Source organism: Neolamprologus brichardi, chromosome 2 (assembly GCF_056152115.1).
Source record: "Neolamprologus brichardi isolate AB-2024 chromosome 2, ASM5615211v1, whole genome shotgun sequence".
Taxonomy (NCBI): domain Eukaryota; kingdom Metazoa; phylum Chordata; class Actinopteri; order Cichliformes; family Cichlidae; genus Neolamprologus; species Neolamprologus brichardi.
The window spans coordinates 27,897,144-27,912,500 of NC_142105.1; the positions used below are offsets into that span (position 1 = coordinate 27,897,144).

At 40.2% G+C, this 15,357-nt stretch overlaps 1 protein-coding gene across 8 annotated transcripts in view; it reads right to left on the minus strand.

The window, feature by feature from the left end:
- Window positions 1-5,686: 5,686 nt before the first annotated feature.
- Window positions 5,687-15,357, minus strand: part of LOC102799358 (uncharacterized) — a 10,522-nt gene continuing 851 nt past the window's right edge. For 3 of the 8 annotated variants that reach the window (XM_006781392.3, XM_006781393.3, XM_006781389.3), the window contains exons 2-8: window positions 14,471-14,857; window positions 14,104-14,231; window positions 13,394-13,454; window positions 11,887-11,916; window positions 8,102-8,220; window positions 7,834-7,951; window positions 5,700-7,704 (exon numbers count right to left, since the gene is read on the minus strand). In XM_006781392.3, the coding sequence (XP_006781455.2) occupies window positions 6,731-7,704; window positions 7,834-7,951; window positions 8,102-8,220; window positions 11,887-11,916; window positions 13,394-13,454; window positions 14,104-14,231; window positions 14,471-14,795 (1,755 nt within the window). In that variant the 5' untranslated portion in view covers window positions 14,796-14,857 and the 3' untranslated portion in view covers window positions 5,700-6,730. Of the gene's footprint in view, window positions 7,705-7,833; window positions 7,952-8,101; window positions 8,221-8,418; window positions 9,388-9,507; window positions 11,917-13,393; window positions 13,455-14,103; window positions 14,232-14,470; window positions 14,858-15,281 lie in introns of those variants that run through there. The other 5 variants (XM_006781388.3, XM_006781395.3, XM_087850180.1 and 2 more) reach the window with 5 other exon arrangements.

Below are 15,357 nucleotides of genomic sequence, written 5' to 3' on the forward strand. Positions count from 1 at the left end.
CTACAACAAATAACAGCCAGCCAATACTGTTTATTGTTTATTACCTTTTCAGCAGTATGCCAGAGTCTAGAGGAGAAGACATCACTTCACACCACTATATCCTCATATGATGTGTATTCTACTATAAGCTGCAGACAGTGTAAACAGAGTTGTCCGAGCAAATGTGCTGGACAAATGATGTGACACACTACTAACACAGTAGCCATAGAGCAAAGCACAGTAATGCCCAGTAAGAAAAGTACCAAATAAATAAATAAATATGAAGCATGAATGAAATGCTTCAGATGAGCTGTTCTATAGAGTTGTGGGGATTCATTAAACAGATGTTCCACTTGCGCTTATCAACCATATTGCCCATCCTTACTCCAGGGGATCAAAAATGACCACACGCTAAAGGAAATAGCACTTCAGTTCACACACCAATGCTCGAGTGGACACACACACACACACACACACACACACACACACAGAGAGAGACAGTGGAGTTAGCACAGCAGCAGGGAGTGAGGGGCTGCCAGTGACAGTTGGTGTCATCACTGGTGCTGGCTGTCTGCCACCAGGATTTAACCTTCCCCCCTTCCCAGTGAACAAGAAGAGCTGTTTATCTGACTTACTCCAAGACTGCCAGCATTGCCCTCCCCCACCCACCACTTACCAATGATGAGCAATGCGCCACACATTGCTGCCATATCTGACCTTCTCTGTGCCCCCTGCCAGCATAAAATATACCACAAACCCCTTTTCCCCCCCATGCATAGGTATAGCTAGCTACCTGTACATATTATAGTGGACTAATGGCATTTTTAGATCATGACTCTGCTAGAGTACCTGAAACTGGGAATTTCCAGCCCTTTGGTTTCACTGTCTAAAAGGAGACACGTTAGATCCTCTCCCCTTAAAGCCTCCCTACCTTTATTCCAAATTCCTTCTGATTGGCTGTCCCTACAACAGGTTGGCGGGACTACTGTGCTTACACAGACCTCATCCAAAAGTAGGGTAAGTATTAAGCTTCAGTAATACCCTGCCACAGCACTTATGGCAAGACCAAAAGAGGAATTGATGTGAGAAATTATAAATCTGCAAATGAAAAGCATCGAACTGCAAAACTAAGCTTTGACACTACTACTAATCACCTTTATTCTTGTAAATGTGACAAAGTCCTTCTGTTTTCAACCAATGTAAGGTAACTGTTTGTGCCTCAACAGTGCAATTTTCCCTATAATGGTAAAGAGTTCCTTTAAGCATTAAGTAAATTTAAGAATTTATCTAGCTCAAAATTACAAAAGAAGATTCAGGCCTCTGGGGAAAAAAAGTGGGCATGTCTTTTTTCTTCTTTTCCGGAATTCTGACTTTAATTTCAGAATTCTGACTTTTATCTCAGAAAAGAAGAAAAATCTGACTTCTGAGATTAATTCTGAGGCTTTAATCTCCAAATTCTGATTTAAAAAAAGTCAGTATTCTGACTTTTTCTCTCAGAGTTCTGACTTTAATTTCAGAATTCTGACTTTTTTTCTAATAAAGCGTACACTGGGTGTCAAAGTTCTGACTTTTTTTCTCAGAATTCTGACTTTTGTCTCAGGATTCTGAGATTAAAGTCAGAACTTTTAGTAAATTAATGAAAAATAAAAGAACAGGTATAATAGAGCTTAAAACACTTTTTACAGTGTCCTCTTGTTTACTTTTTATGGTTGGAAAAACAAATCATTACAACAGGTGGAAACGCGACTAAACACGCACACAGTAATTATCATTATCACCTTACTTACAGCAGTTTTGTTTAGCTGCAGTAAATTTAAAGCCAGCTTTTCCTTGTTTCCATGCTCTGCCTGACCCTGGACCTGGCTGTGTGGCCTTGGGTCTCTCTTCTGTCTGTAGAGACGGTGCCTTTTGTCAAGGCTTGGCTTTGGACCCATCCTGTAACCTTGGTAACAAAAGAGCGTGACCACCCATCATTCCCTCCCTTAATTGGACTCGTTGCCCTACACAGAGAATCTGAGCTGTTTTGTGTCCTCTCACTATCTCTTTCAATAGAAACGGTGGGGACACCCCTGCAGACTCTGTTAATATTATTCAAAACATCCAAGTGGAGGACGCATGAAAAATTATTAGTGCCATTTCTAGTGAGTAAGACAAGGACAAGATATAACATTGTTCTGAGGAAAGACTGAAGTGATCACAACCTGGATATTAGATTGTGAGTGGGAGACAACAGAATTAGCTGAAATGAAGAAAACAGTTTAGATCTGATTTGCTGAATCACACATGATGCAATATTCATTGCACAGGACACCCGCTAATAGACTGCTAGACCTCAAGAAGCTAAATATGGATGGGATATATGTGATATGTCTCATATAAGCAGGTTAAATATGCACAAATGCACATTTGTTATTATGATCTTATGTGAAAATCTTCTTACACATGCATGTAGTCCCTTCTTCTGTTGCAATACGTGTTAAAACTGGTAACTGTTTTCTCAGGTACTTTTTGCTGAGGTCTCAGTTTGGATGCATGTTTCCTTAGGAGCAACACGTTTCTCGTGAGACATGTTTGATCTGGGACAAATGACAGAAATGCTTTGTAGCCCCATATAAAGTGGGACACCTTACTTGCAGAAGCCATCCAATAAACAACAAAACCCCTAATTACAAAGGTTACATCAGAGCAGACCAGACCACATTGCTTTTAAAAGTCAGTCTCTGTTCAAGCAAAACACCCAAAATTTTCCCACATAGGTTCATTATTTAGTTTGGTATTTTCATTTAGGGGAATTGCCTGAATATCAGATTTTTGTTTAACTCAAAATTGGTTAGTTATCTGTTAGTATGGAAAGGAAACTATAAAATAATCCTTGTGTCCATCCTTTCTTAACATTTCCTGTATAGATCAAAAACAACTGAATCGCTAAACTCTCTCCTCTCTCCTCCTGTTTTTGCTTTTGCAAACGTGAAACACTTGTATCTAAAATGTGACATTAGAGGAATTAAGACCTATGTATTAGATTAAACTGTGTAGTGTGGTTGTACCTGTGTTAATTCAAGTAAAAACACACTTTTTATACACACAAACTCACAGGTGAACAGACTGTATCTGAATCAGCTACTGATAGAGATAATGACTGAAGAAGGGAGGTGATGGACCTTGATATCCCAACATGATTCAGACCTACACCCAGCCAATATGATAACAATCAGCATCACTCATCAGGAGCACTGGTAGATCCAATCAGAAGCAGCGACGCTTATGTCTGCCTCTGTTGACCTGGTGCTTCTCTTCCTTCCCACCCCCACTTCACCGTGCAGACACAGAGTTGCTTAGCAACCCAAGAGCAGCCTATGGAGAACACACTCAATCGTGCAGACTCTCACGCACACATACACACACACAGGAACTCCAAAAAGGGAAAGATAATGTAGTCCCACTCCACCCCTCCATCACGCTCTGTGACCTCCCCAGCATGTGAAGAGGCTCAGCGAAACCCAGCGCCCGAAGGAGATTCCGTCCACTACCTGTGACCCTCTGAGTCCCCCACCCTGGTTCAGGTTCCATGTAGGCATCATCTTTATCTATGGAAACAATCCCATCAGCCTCTTTGATAAAAAGCTCTTGCTATCAAAAACCAGAACCTCACGTAATATTTCACAATTTCGACTCAGCAGCCATGAAATCAGCATTTCTAACAGACAAAGCTTTAGCTGATGAAAGGTAAAAGCTCTTCAGCATCTCCCCAGTCTAACACTATTAGCACATTAAGTGAGTGCTTAAACACAGTCCGCAGACGATGGATCAACTCAGTGCCTTGAGCTGGAGACAGCATTGCAATCCCCTAAAGGGGGGGTTTCACTACAGTAATGGCAACCCGCATGAAACCACAGCCCCTGGGGAGTGGTGGGACTGGGTAGATTACGAGCAGCCTTGGGGCAGTGCTAAATCCCTCATGGCTTCAAAACGCGTACACACAGACAGAAACACATTAAAAGAAACTGGCAACACATAAATACAACCATAAGAATAACAAGAAAATGTTTGAAAATGAAAAAGAGAGGAGTACATCTATAAAAATAAACATCCTCCACAGTTGCATTTGACTGATATGTCAATGGGGGGAAATTATTCTTTTCATTTTTCCATCTGCATGACATGTTTGGGGAGGAGGGCGCATTCACTGGGTGTCAGGGGGATCGTTTAAACTCCTGGTGGATTATGGGATGATGATGGAATGACTCTTTGGACCTAAGGCAGGGAGGTGGCTGGAGGTACAGCAGTTTAAAGACAAATAATCTGAAAGATGGTGAGCACATTATGGCCTGACCCCTGCTGAAATATAGAATGGCAACACTATAATCATAACGACACTATATAGTTATTATTCTGTGCCAACTGTGAGAGCAATTAAATTTCTACCCAATCAGATCACTGGGCAAATGGACTATGGAGCTATTAAGACTTGGGCTGATATGGCAGAAAGCACTATAGTCTAGAGCATATCTGCATATATATTTTGCGTTTATGCAAACCTTTTATCGCATTGTTATTAAGCGGTAATGCTGCATAGTCTTTCCAGACTACTCAGCTGTTCATTTGTTGCTTTTACCCACTGGGGCAAAGCTGCTTATACCAGAAAGGGGATTACACATAACTAAATATACAAACAGAAAACACTGCAAAGCCTGTGTGACTGACTGCCTGTTGATGCAAGCACATATACACAACCCTTTATTGAGTCTATGTATAGATTTGGCTTACCATTTGACATTGCAGTCATAAATACAGTACTTAAACACTGCATGCCCCGAAAAGGACCGTAAGAGCTTGCAGCTTTACACAGTAGGGGGGTTCAATTGGCTCACATTAACAGCAGTTCACTCAGACAGGCGCACTGGCCCTTATCTGACTCACAAATTAAAAATACAAATAAAGTAAAACACAAAACTCCTCATGCTTGCTTTTCTCTTTGTCCTTTATAAGCTCCACTTCAGAATTGGTTGTTCACTTGTTACAAATGTCAGGATTTTTTTTTGTTTCACAACTGTGAGCACAAAACCCAGAGGGAGACACGGACACAGGTGACCTTTTGGGGGATGGGAGGTCACTGAATGTAATCTTTCCATGAGCAAAGCAAGGACTCAGCTGCCTGGGGAATACATATATACACAGAGGTCAGCCAGGCATCACTCAGCTCCTGAGATGAGACACGAACAAATATCCCATCAACCTCCACATAACCTACACACTTGAGGCATTTTTAGGCTTGTGCGTAAGAAGACATGCTTGAGGTTAAAGTTATTTAAGTTTGTGTTATTAGAACTAAATTCTGTCTTTTTTGCAGCCCTAAGCTACATGAAAGAGGCAGTAATATTTCATACCAACTTCGAGTTTCAATGGATTCTGATTTAACTTGAATAATTAAGAGTGAAAAATACTTTTTAACATTTTACATAGAATGAGACATCTGGGTTCTGTATCCACTCACTTCCACAATTAGGAAGTAACTTTTTCAGGAACTATATGGAGAGAAGAAAACACACACGGGGACTTATTATGGTGTTGTTCATAAAAGCATATGCAAATATAGTTTTATGAAAGGCTCAAAATCTTTCAGCACATCTTTTGAAGATATAGACTGGAGTAAAAATAGAATGGCCCCTCTGACAATAATTAAACTGCTGTTTTTGCTTTTAAAGCCAAACGGCTAAAGACAAATTGGGTCTTGAGCACCTAAACCCAGTAACCGAGGTACTCTCGTTTAGATTTTGCCTAACAAGCACAGCTTGATAGATGGCACGATGACACAAGTGCGTGCATCATGGAAAAAGATCTGAAATATAGGGCAACACTACCAAAATGTCCAAAGCTGTCCAAAGCTGTTTCTAAAACTCTTTTGTGTGTTGGCACTGCCCCCTAGTGTCTGACAAAGACTTGTGCAGCGAAACTAAAACCAAACTCTGAAGTGAAGTGATTTTTCAGGCTTAGGAGAAATATAAGGAGTTAATGCATGACTATGGTGTTTAATTTCACTTTGCAAAAACAGGATGAAAGGAAAGTACAGTTTTTTAACATCATGATTATGGACTTGTTGAAGGAACACATTTCCATTTTTTTCACAATACATTCAACTTAATGGTTTGAGGAGATAGGCAGTACAGGATAAATGTGAAGAAACAGATGTGCTATCCTACCTCTGCATGCCACATGTCCTAAGCTAATACCAACTAGTCTTTCTTTATTCGCTTTACAAAAAATATTATTATTATTATTATTTTGGAGTTTTGTCACATTAAATAATGAAAAGGTGCTTGGATTCATTTGCCAACTGTCCACATTCAGGGAAGAACATCACTGGAAGATAAAGTCAGCCCGGAGAATCATTATTATTACATTTTTCACATCAGCAGCCAATGTTTCTTATTCTTGGAAAATCACATCTACTCATTTACAATACAGCAAAATAACAAGCTCTTTCTTTTTGCGGGACCCAAAATTATAAGTCAAAACTGAAAAAAACATTTAGAAACTAACTTTGATTCTGTGGGTCAATAAATGCAGCTTAAACTTTGGATAATTAATTTAACACTTGTCTCAAAACAGAAACAAATAAAAGAAAAATCTGAAGTATTTTAAACTATTTTAAGTGCTCACTAATACAGGCAACCTTCAAAGAAGTTTTTAGGATTTATTGTGCAAATGAAATTCAAAGTGCAGATCCATTTTTTTAATTTAAAAAATCTTTTTAAATGGGATTTGGGACTATGTCAGGCTCCTGCTGGTTATCCATATAGTAGGGATCTCCTTGGTGGACTCTGTGATTGTGCACCCTAAGGTTTCCCCTGTGGGCAAATCTCTTTCCGCACTCTGTGCAAGCAAAGGGCCTCTTCCCCATGTGAACGTCCCGTTGATGCGCTCTCAGGTTCCCGCTGCGGGCGAAACGTTTACCACACTGAGCACAGCCAAAAGGCCGCTCCCCTGTATGTGTGCGAGTGTGCACAGTGAGCTCAGAGGGAGTGAGGAAGCTCTTTTCACAAAACTGACAGGGATGCAGTCTGACTCCTGTGTGGCGTAAAAGGTGTCTGCGCTGGTGGGAGGGGTACGTAAAACACTTTGTGCAGTATGGGCAGGTGTAAGGTCGGCCGTTCCCTCCACTTGAAGCTGGATTGTGGCTAAGAGCGTTTGTGTGTCGTAAAGTGAGCAGCTGTGTATTAGACTGGGGTCGGAGAGGGTCTCTGTTTCCAAAATTTGTGACTCGCCGGGTGTTATTCACGGAGGCTCTCCCACCCCTCTCGTCTCTTGGTCTCCATAGTGACTCACCAGGTGGGGCTTGGGATTGATCCTGCTGGGCACCCCTCTCTGCATTCTGGTTGGAGTTCTGGTTCTCAGGCTCCTGGTCCAGAAATGGGAAAGAGTTGTCATCGTCTTCGTTACTGGTCTCATCTGAGCCAAAACCAGGCCTGAAGCAGGGCGCATCTGTGCCAGAGCTGCTGCTAGCTGCACCAGTGCAGCTGGTTCTGTCTGCCTGCAGGTTCTCCAGACTGGACACCCCACCTCGGGTGGTGTCCAACCCAGGTAACCACTCACCTGGTTGAGCCAGGCTAGGGTCAGGTCTGGGGGAGCAGCGTCCACTCTGGGAGATGGAGAGAAATGGGGCAGAGGCTTGATCCTGAAGGGGTCTGTGGTCTGCACCACGACTGCTCTGATCCCAGTGAGATACTGCAAAGAAATATGGAAGAAAAAAACACCCACAATTTAGCTACTTTCAGCCTTCTCACTATTATTCTCGCTTTGATTACTTATTCTCATAGCTTCTCTTGTTTTAGCAATAGATTGTGACTTAGTTACATTTTGTCTTAGCTTGTGTAGCAGTCAGGGCATCAATCTGCATCTCGTCCCCAGCTGCGAGGCTTCTCTCTGGCGCTTGGGCTGTGAAAGACCCCAGGCCAGGCCGTGACCCAGCACGCTGAATTGAAAAAGTAAAATGTAGCTATGAGACTTAGAAAAGGCAGGGAAAGTTTAGCAGGTGAATGTTAAGAAGTCATAAAGACTTAATTGCTGCAGTTTAATAAAACAGGCAACTTCTGAATGACACAGAGGCAGGGGAGGGTCTGACCTCGTGCTTTACTGAAGCTCCATCCTGACCTTTGACCTCCTCCTTCAGTTTACCAAGGCTCTGGCTGACTCCTTCTACTGGGTCAGAATGAGAAGAGACATCTTTTCCCATATTCAGTCCTGTGCGAGAGAACTGTAATTTGTAACCATCTCTGGCGCTAATTCAGTAGGTAATAGGTCTACATAATGATGAACACAACAGGTTCAATGGAGCTGATAACGGGATGAGCAGGTATAGATATGATGATGATGACCTGACGATGACCAAATTGAGTTGTTCATGAACCAGCTTGAATCAGACAAAGTCAGCTGTAATACCTGATCCTGTCAGGGTCTGTTGCCTCAAGCTGCCCTCTCTGTCTCCTGAGGACATCTCTCCTTCCTCGCTCCCTCCACCCTTTGCCTTCTGCCTCCTCTCCACTTTCTCCAGCTTACACCGGAGGATGGAGAGCTCCTCGGTTTTCTGCGCCAGCTCTGCCTGCTGTTCACACAGGCTGCTCTCAAAGATCTTGGCTATCTCGCACACAGCTGCTGCCAGGAGTGAGTCCATGACGGTGGCCAGCTGAGCATGGAAAGCGCTCCTCACAGACTCCATTGTCCTTTGTTTTGTGGATGCTGTTTTAATGATAACAGCTGTTTGCCACTGCTGTTTTCTTCTGTGGTTTGCCTCCAGAGGGAGTAGACGGACGACGTGGCTACCGCTATACACTCCTCTGCCGTGGCATCTATGAACTGCCATGAGATGCTGCCATACTAAATAGCCAATTTACAGCATTACGCCATCAGACATTTATAACAGCAGCTAGCATTTATAACTCGATATCTACAATGTGTGCTGCTTTATAGTAATGTTATAATAATCACAAAAACTCCTCTATGAAACTATGGTTTATCACTTAAGCTACTGCTAGTGTTCGTGTTACACACGATGATGGCAAGCAATATGCTGTAATGCAAAAAGCCAGTTTGTATGGAAGAAGAGTATAAACATAGTTAACTTCAGTCTAGCGTTGAGAAACTGGCTGTGACCAGGCAAGGCGTTCAGTGCCGTTACACCGAGCTAGCTAACGTTACCTCCGGTTAACGTGTAAACACGGGAGCCAATCAAGCGTAGCCTTTACTATTCAGCCCTGAAGCTCACAGCACAACTGAAGGAAGAAACGACCAAAAGCACAGGACCGTAATGGCCGACAGTAGTCGGTGGGAAAATATCTTCACTGAGCATTAAAACAAAACTCAATGTAGTTTTTCTTGAGCTAGCAGGTTGGTACCTGCGACGTGATCACCGCCGCAAGTCTCGCGATAAGAAGGCTAAACTGTTCAGAGCACATTCATTTGTATTCATCGAAAATCCCTATTGCTGCAATTTGAATCTTCTCTAAATTCATATTAAATACATAAATGACAAAAGGTATAAAATAGGGGTTTTATTTAAAAGTGACAACAATTCAATCTAGCAATTACAGTCCGGTTACAAAGAAAAAGTATAACAGGCTTGTAAGATCACCTATTACATATAGGTTAAAAAGAAAAACCCACACGACAAAAATAAAAACACACATTTGGTTTGGAGCAGATAAAAAAATAAAACACATTCATATTGTTCTGACTGTTTCAGAAATCAATATTTAATGCACACATAAACACATTCTGAAATTTGTAAACTTGGACAAAAAAAAAAAAAACACTGAACAAACGTACAAAATATATTTAAAACTGTATAAAAAATTGCAAAGGTATCAAAACCACAGAACAATGAAATGTTTTCAGATATGAAACAAGTTGAACCTTTAGAATAACTGATTTTTTCCAGTAAATACAGTCAACATGAAAAGCTCAAACACTCAAGCACATCAGGCAATTTGGGATGATGTGAAAGGTCAAGTCATGCGATTTCTCAAATTCCTGTTGACCACGACAGGACAAGCTAAACACAAAACAAAGAGACAGCAAGAATGGCATTTACCTCAAGTTATAAACAAGAACAAGAGGGTAAGCCTTTAAAACAGAGTTTAGCAAGCAGGGATCTATGTATCTTTCAGTATCCATTACCACAACCACTGCAGTCACTATTATGGTCAAAGTGCAGGTCTGCTTTAAGGCAATGTTGGTTTTACAGAACTTTTGAAGTTCAGAACTATCCCAATTTATGAGGTATTTAATATATTTAAAACAAACCCAAACAAACCCAAAAACATCTTTAGAAGTATTTAGACTGAAATTCCTGAGGGTTAGTATACATCTGCACTAGCTTGAACCATTGCTTAAACCCCAAAATGTATTTTCATGATATTAGTGAAAAAAAGTTTTAGGTGGATCAAAAAACTGTAACTCTTAGTTTAGCGACATTTCTTCATACCAATTTGTCGATAGCAGACGTCACCTGATTGTGGATTATTATGTTTCATGTATTGTTTTAAAATACACCACAGATGAAAGACAATCAAGTAATTGTATTAAACAAAAACAAACAAACAAACAAACAGTACAGTTTAACTTAAAGCCACCAGAGACAAAATCCAGTGTTTCAATGTCCACAGTCAGGTAATGACACCTTTACTCAAAGTAATTGATGTTATAATACTGATGTTAGCGCGCAATATGGTACTAGAGGAGTCCTTTGGTTTAGTCCTTTAGACGAGCTCTAATTTTTACATTTAGACACATGCTTGTCATAAACTTCTTGTGAGGGTAATTGTTTCCCACACTTCTTGCACTGCATAGCTGCCGGTGGACAGCGGCACTTCTTTTTGTGCACGTACAGCTGCGCATTAGTACGAAACATTGCAGGACACCTGTCGCATTTTAGGGGTTTCTCTCCTGTGTGGATGCGATAGTGTTCAATCAAGATTATTTTGCTCCTCAACACCTTGTGACAGAATAAGCACATGAAGCCACGATTGTGCCGCACGCCCATTGTTTGCCATCTGGAGCTTTTCTTTGACTGACGCCCTTCTTTGTTTTGCACAATTTCCTCACTTGTGTGTTTGCGGGGAGAAACTGAACCCCCTGTGTTCTCTTCGATCTCTTCTAAAGGTTTGGTCCAATATAGGTCTCCATTTATTTCCGTGTTTTGGTTGTTGTGTCTTTTCACCATGTGCAATCTGAGTGACTGAGCAATGCGGAACGTCTTTTGACAAATGCTGCATGAATACGGCTTTTCACCGGTATGAATCCGCATGTGCTCTATTAACTTGAACCGAAAATCAAATGACTTGCTGCAGTGCGTGCAGGGATACCTTCCCGCGTTTTTATTTCCCTCCTTGTTGTTGTTGCTGCTTGAGGAATGTGTGCTCTCTTCACTGATGGCCTGTTTTTTGCTTGCCGTACGGTTTTCTCTTTTATCAGCTGGTTTGCCTTCAGAGCTGGCTGCCAACAATTTCTTGAGTTTTGCACAATTACGTTTATGATGTCTCAGTGTGCTCGGAAATGGGAAGATTTTCTTGCAGCCTCGACACGTCTTGTGTGATCGTACGTGCACATCTCGGCCAAATTCTGTATCGAAGACTTTTTTGCAAATCTTGCAGGAGTAAGCATTTTTGCTGCCACTTTCCATTGTTTCATGTTCTTTGGACGTGGACTCAGTTGATGCAGTTTTTCTTTGCTCTCTTCTGCTCTTCACTTCATTTTCTTGCTTTTGTCCTGTTAATTTTCTCCTCCTTCGTCTATGATGTCCCAAAGCAATTAGGTCCGGATATTCCTCTTTGATGTCATGGAGTAACAGTTTCACATCATTTTTAATGTTCTGAAACCGATGATCATGTGCTGGAAATCTTTTGTCCTTACCTGTATTTTTGCTCTCTTTTAAATTTGAAACTGTGAAGAAAAACATGGAAAAAATATTTAACATAACATGAATGTTATATGCCAAACTGTGCATTTGCATTTTGAAATAAACTAATGCAAACATTTAACTGATATCACAAAGCTGAGCACTGCATAAGCAAATATGAAGGGGAAAATGGTGATATTTCTTACACTTTCTTATTCCTAGATCAGCCAGATTGCAGACTGGTAATACACATCCACATGAAGAGCTGCAGTTTAAATTTTATAAGCTATACTTAATAGGATACACAGAAACTTTACTTGGGAAGGCTTTGTGATTTATTAGTACACACTCAAGTATATTTGGAGACTTATTTTAGCATTTTTTAAAGAAAGCAGCTTAAAGTATCTTTTATTTTAGCATACAATTGGTTCTATTTAGTGTAAACAACAATCCCATTGTTTTACAAGCATTAATACAGGATCCTAAAACATGGAACCTTCTTGTACTTTTTGATCCAAAGCACATGCAAGTAAACCTAAATTTGAATTCTGTTTTTATATAAATTTTTTTCTCTCAGACCATTTAACTCCACAAGGCTGCATCTGAGACAGTAAAATCTAAAACTCTCTTATGCACATCTACATATCAAATTAATGAATAACAATTTGAATCCATCAAATTCTAATCAGTCTTAATGACAGAGCTGTGGTACCCAGCTAACTTACAGACAACATTTTTGCCTATTTTCCATCCTTACTTCAAATAGGTTGAACTTTATAACAACACAGCAGCTCTTTTTAAGTCTTAGTGACCAAACATCTTTAAACCCACGCAAACTCAAATTGCTGCTTTGTCTTTAGGAGATGTGTTACTTTCAGCTTGTATTATGTACTTAACATCTTCACCTTTTCTCTGTAAAATCAGTTGCCCTGATGTCAGTAGACTGGTTCGCATTTCTTACTGGTCACATTCTGTCAACACCCACCCTTTCATCTGAACACGCTGATAGCTAGATTGTGCCAACTTCTTTAGTTGACGAGCGCCTTCATGTGACTGCTTAGCTTGATTGCCCAGGTTGGGCACATTGGATTTTCTTTGTACTGCAGACCCCAGTTCACTGTTGTGACACGTCTCTATATCATCTCTGCTCTTGAGAGTTGCACCAAGTTGTAGGGCCACTCCAACCAGATCCAACAATAGATGGGGAACCGGTTCACATGCTGCTACCCTGAGCTCAGTGAGGGTGCAGATCAGAAAAATAATAGTATTTCAAGCATGGGGGAGTTCCAGTTCAACCTCAGGATGACAGATTCACTGAAGAGACAGCTAATCATGCTGCTCCATTAATTGGCACAAGTAATTAGGCAAAATTAAATATCTGCTGAGTAGAAAACTATAAACAGATCTGATGATTCACTGAAACTTTTGCTCACAACACCCACCAACAATATTATCACATGGAAAACAGAGGCGCGCTGTCACTTCTGGCATGAAATAGTAAATGAAAGAATTAAGACTCACTTCTACTGGATCTCCTGGCACCCTTTCTTCTCTGGTTCAAGTCAATGTCACAGCGAACTGCCTAAAATATAGATATACATATAGATGATAATCTCCAAAGACTAACAGGGCAATTTACAAGTAAACGAAATGCTCATAGAGCTGTGTTTGCATAAAGAGACAAACATCATATGAAGAATTTGTTTCTTTTAGTTTTCAGCTAAAGTAAATAAGTAAAGTAAATAGATGTAACAGAACAGAAGAGTGCAGTAAACATTTTAATTTTTTATTAAGTCATTAGGAGCCACAACATCTTAGGTGAACTTGCACAATTTCAGCATGCATTTGTAAATTTCGGTTTGATTTAAAGGTTTAGCTATTGTTTTTATTGGTTTCATTTTTAAAAATGTGTTTTCACCACTTAGTGAAAGTAATAATAATGCACCAGTGTGCATTGCATGCCACCTCATATGATTATTAAATACAATTAGTCAATCAATAACATTTGATAACCCAACAAATTTGTAAATTCTCATCTTACAAACTATGTAGCTGTATACACATCATTGCACTCCTAAATTTCAGTTTTCTGTGAAATGTTGTAAGTGAGCCTCAAGTCGTCACAAAACTAAGACGTTTTTTTTCCCTCTTCTGAAAACATAAAAGTCAAGTTGCAGATTTCTCTGGTGGTTAAGGATGCTACATCCACAGTTCTACCTTCAACTACATACCTCATTCTTGGGGATTGTAATATGACACAGAGGTATGGACAACGGCCGTAGTCGTACACTGGGACACACAACTTCATCTGGTTTGGTCACAGTCTCGTAGCCCAGAGGAGAACACCAGTCATCGGGTACTGCACAAACCAATGCACGAAAATTGCAAACATGCTTAAAGTTAAGCCAGGCAACTGTTTTACTGAGTAACAATAATCTTGCGACAGTCTACCAAGATTAAATCAAATAATCAATTATGATCAACTCTGCACACACACTACACCACTGCCCTGGAGGTTATAAACAGTAACACCTATTTGTTCATAAATGTCATTTAGTCATAATGTAGTCAAAGAAGTAACTACATTTAAAATTATACCTTCAAAATCAATCTCAGGGACCTCAGAAGACTGTCCTGGAGTTTCTGTGACACCTTCAACATCTGTTTGCGACGGATTCGTCTGGACTTTATTCGTCTTTACCTGTCTTCCTCTTGTATCCTCAAGTTCTTTCAGCTTTAGCTCTGCTGTCTGTAGCTTTATTTTAAGTTGGGCGACCTCTTGTCCTTTCTGTGCCAGCTCCATTTGATTGTCATACAATGTGTTTTCAAAAATCTTCATTATCTCAAACACGGCTCTCCTCGAAATAGATTCCATAGCTGTGGTCAGCTGGGCCTTGAACCCTCTTGTTAGAATGTCAGACATCTTTGAAAGCGACTTGCAGATATCCTAGTATCATAAATTTGTGTGTGGTGGTGGCTTCACTCCTAAACACAGGGATTAGAGATGAAGTTAGGTATTCTTACAAGCTTTACATTAATTATGACAGCAATTTAAAGTGTATATTTGCTGATAAAGTCTCCTCTCTGCCCCATAACTTTCCACCTAATGTTATGGCGCAAAATACATAAAAGAGTATTTAGGTGGAAATGATAAGTAGGTATGGACTTAGAACAGGACTTACAAACAGCAAATATACACGTTTTATTCCCATATTCCCATCTGGTAGAGCAACTATCATTCATAACCTGATTTAGTTAAAAAATACTTTTTTTTTAATATCACTGGTGGATGTATTTTCAGGTTGTTTATTTTATTCATGTTTACATTTATTCCATCAATCTGTATGGAAACCGTCACGTTGCAACAGACAGGTTTAAATTGCATTTTTTAGCATGCAAGTTTAGTTACCTGGTAAGACAAAAGTAGTTCACTCTCCCGTATTTCCTTAAGGAAAAAAAACTGAACAAAAACAGCAGTAACAACC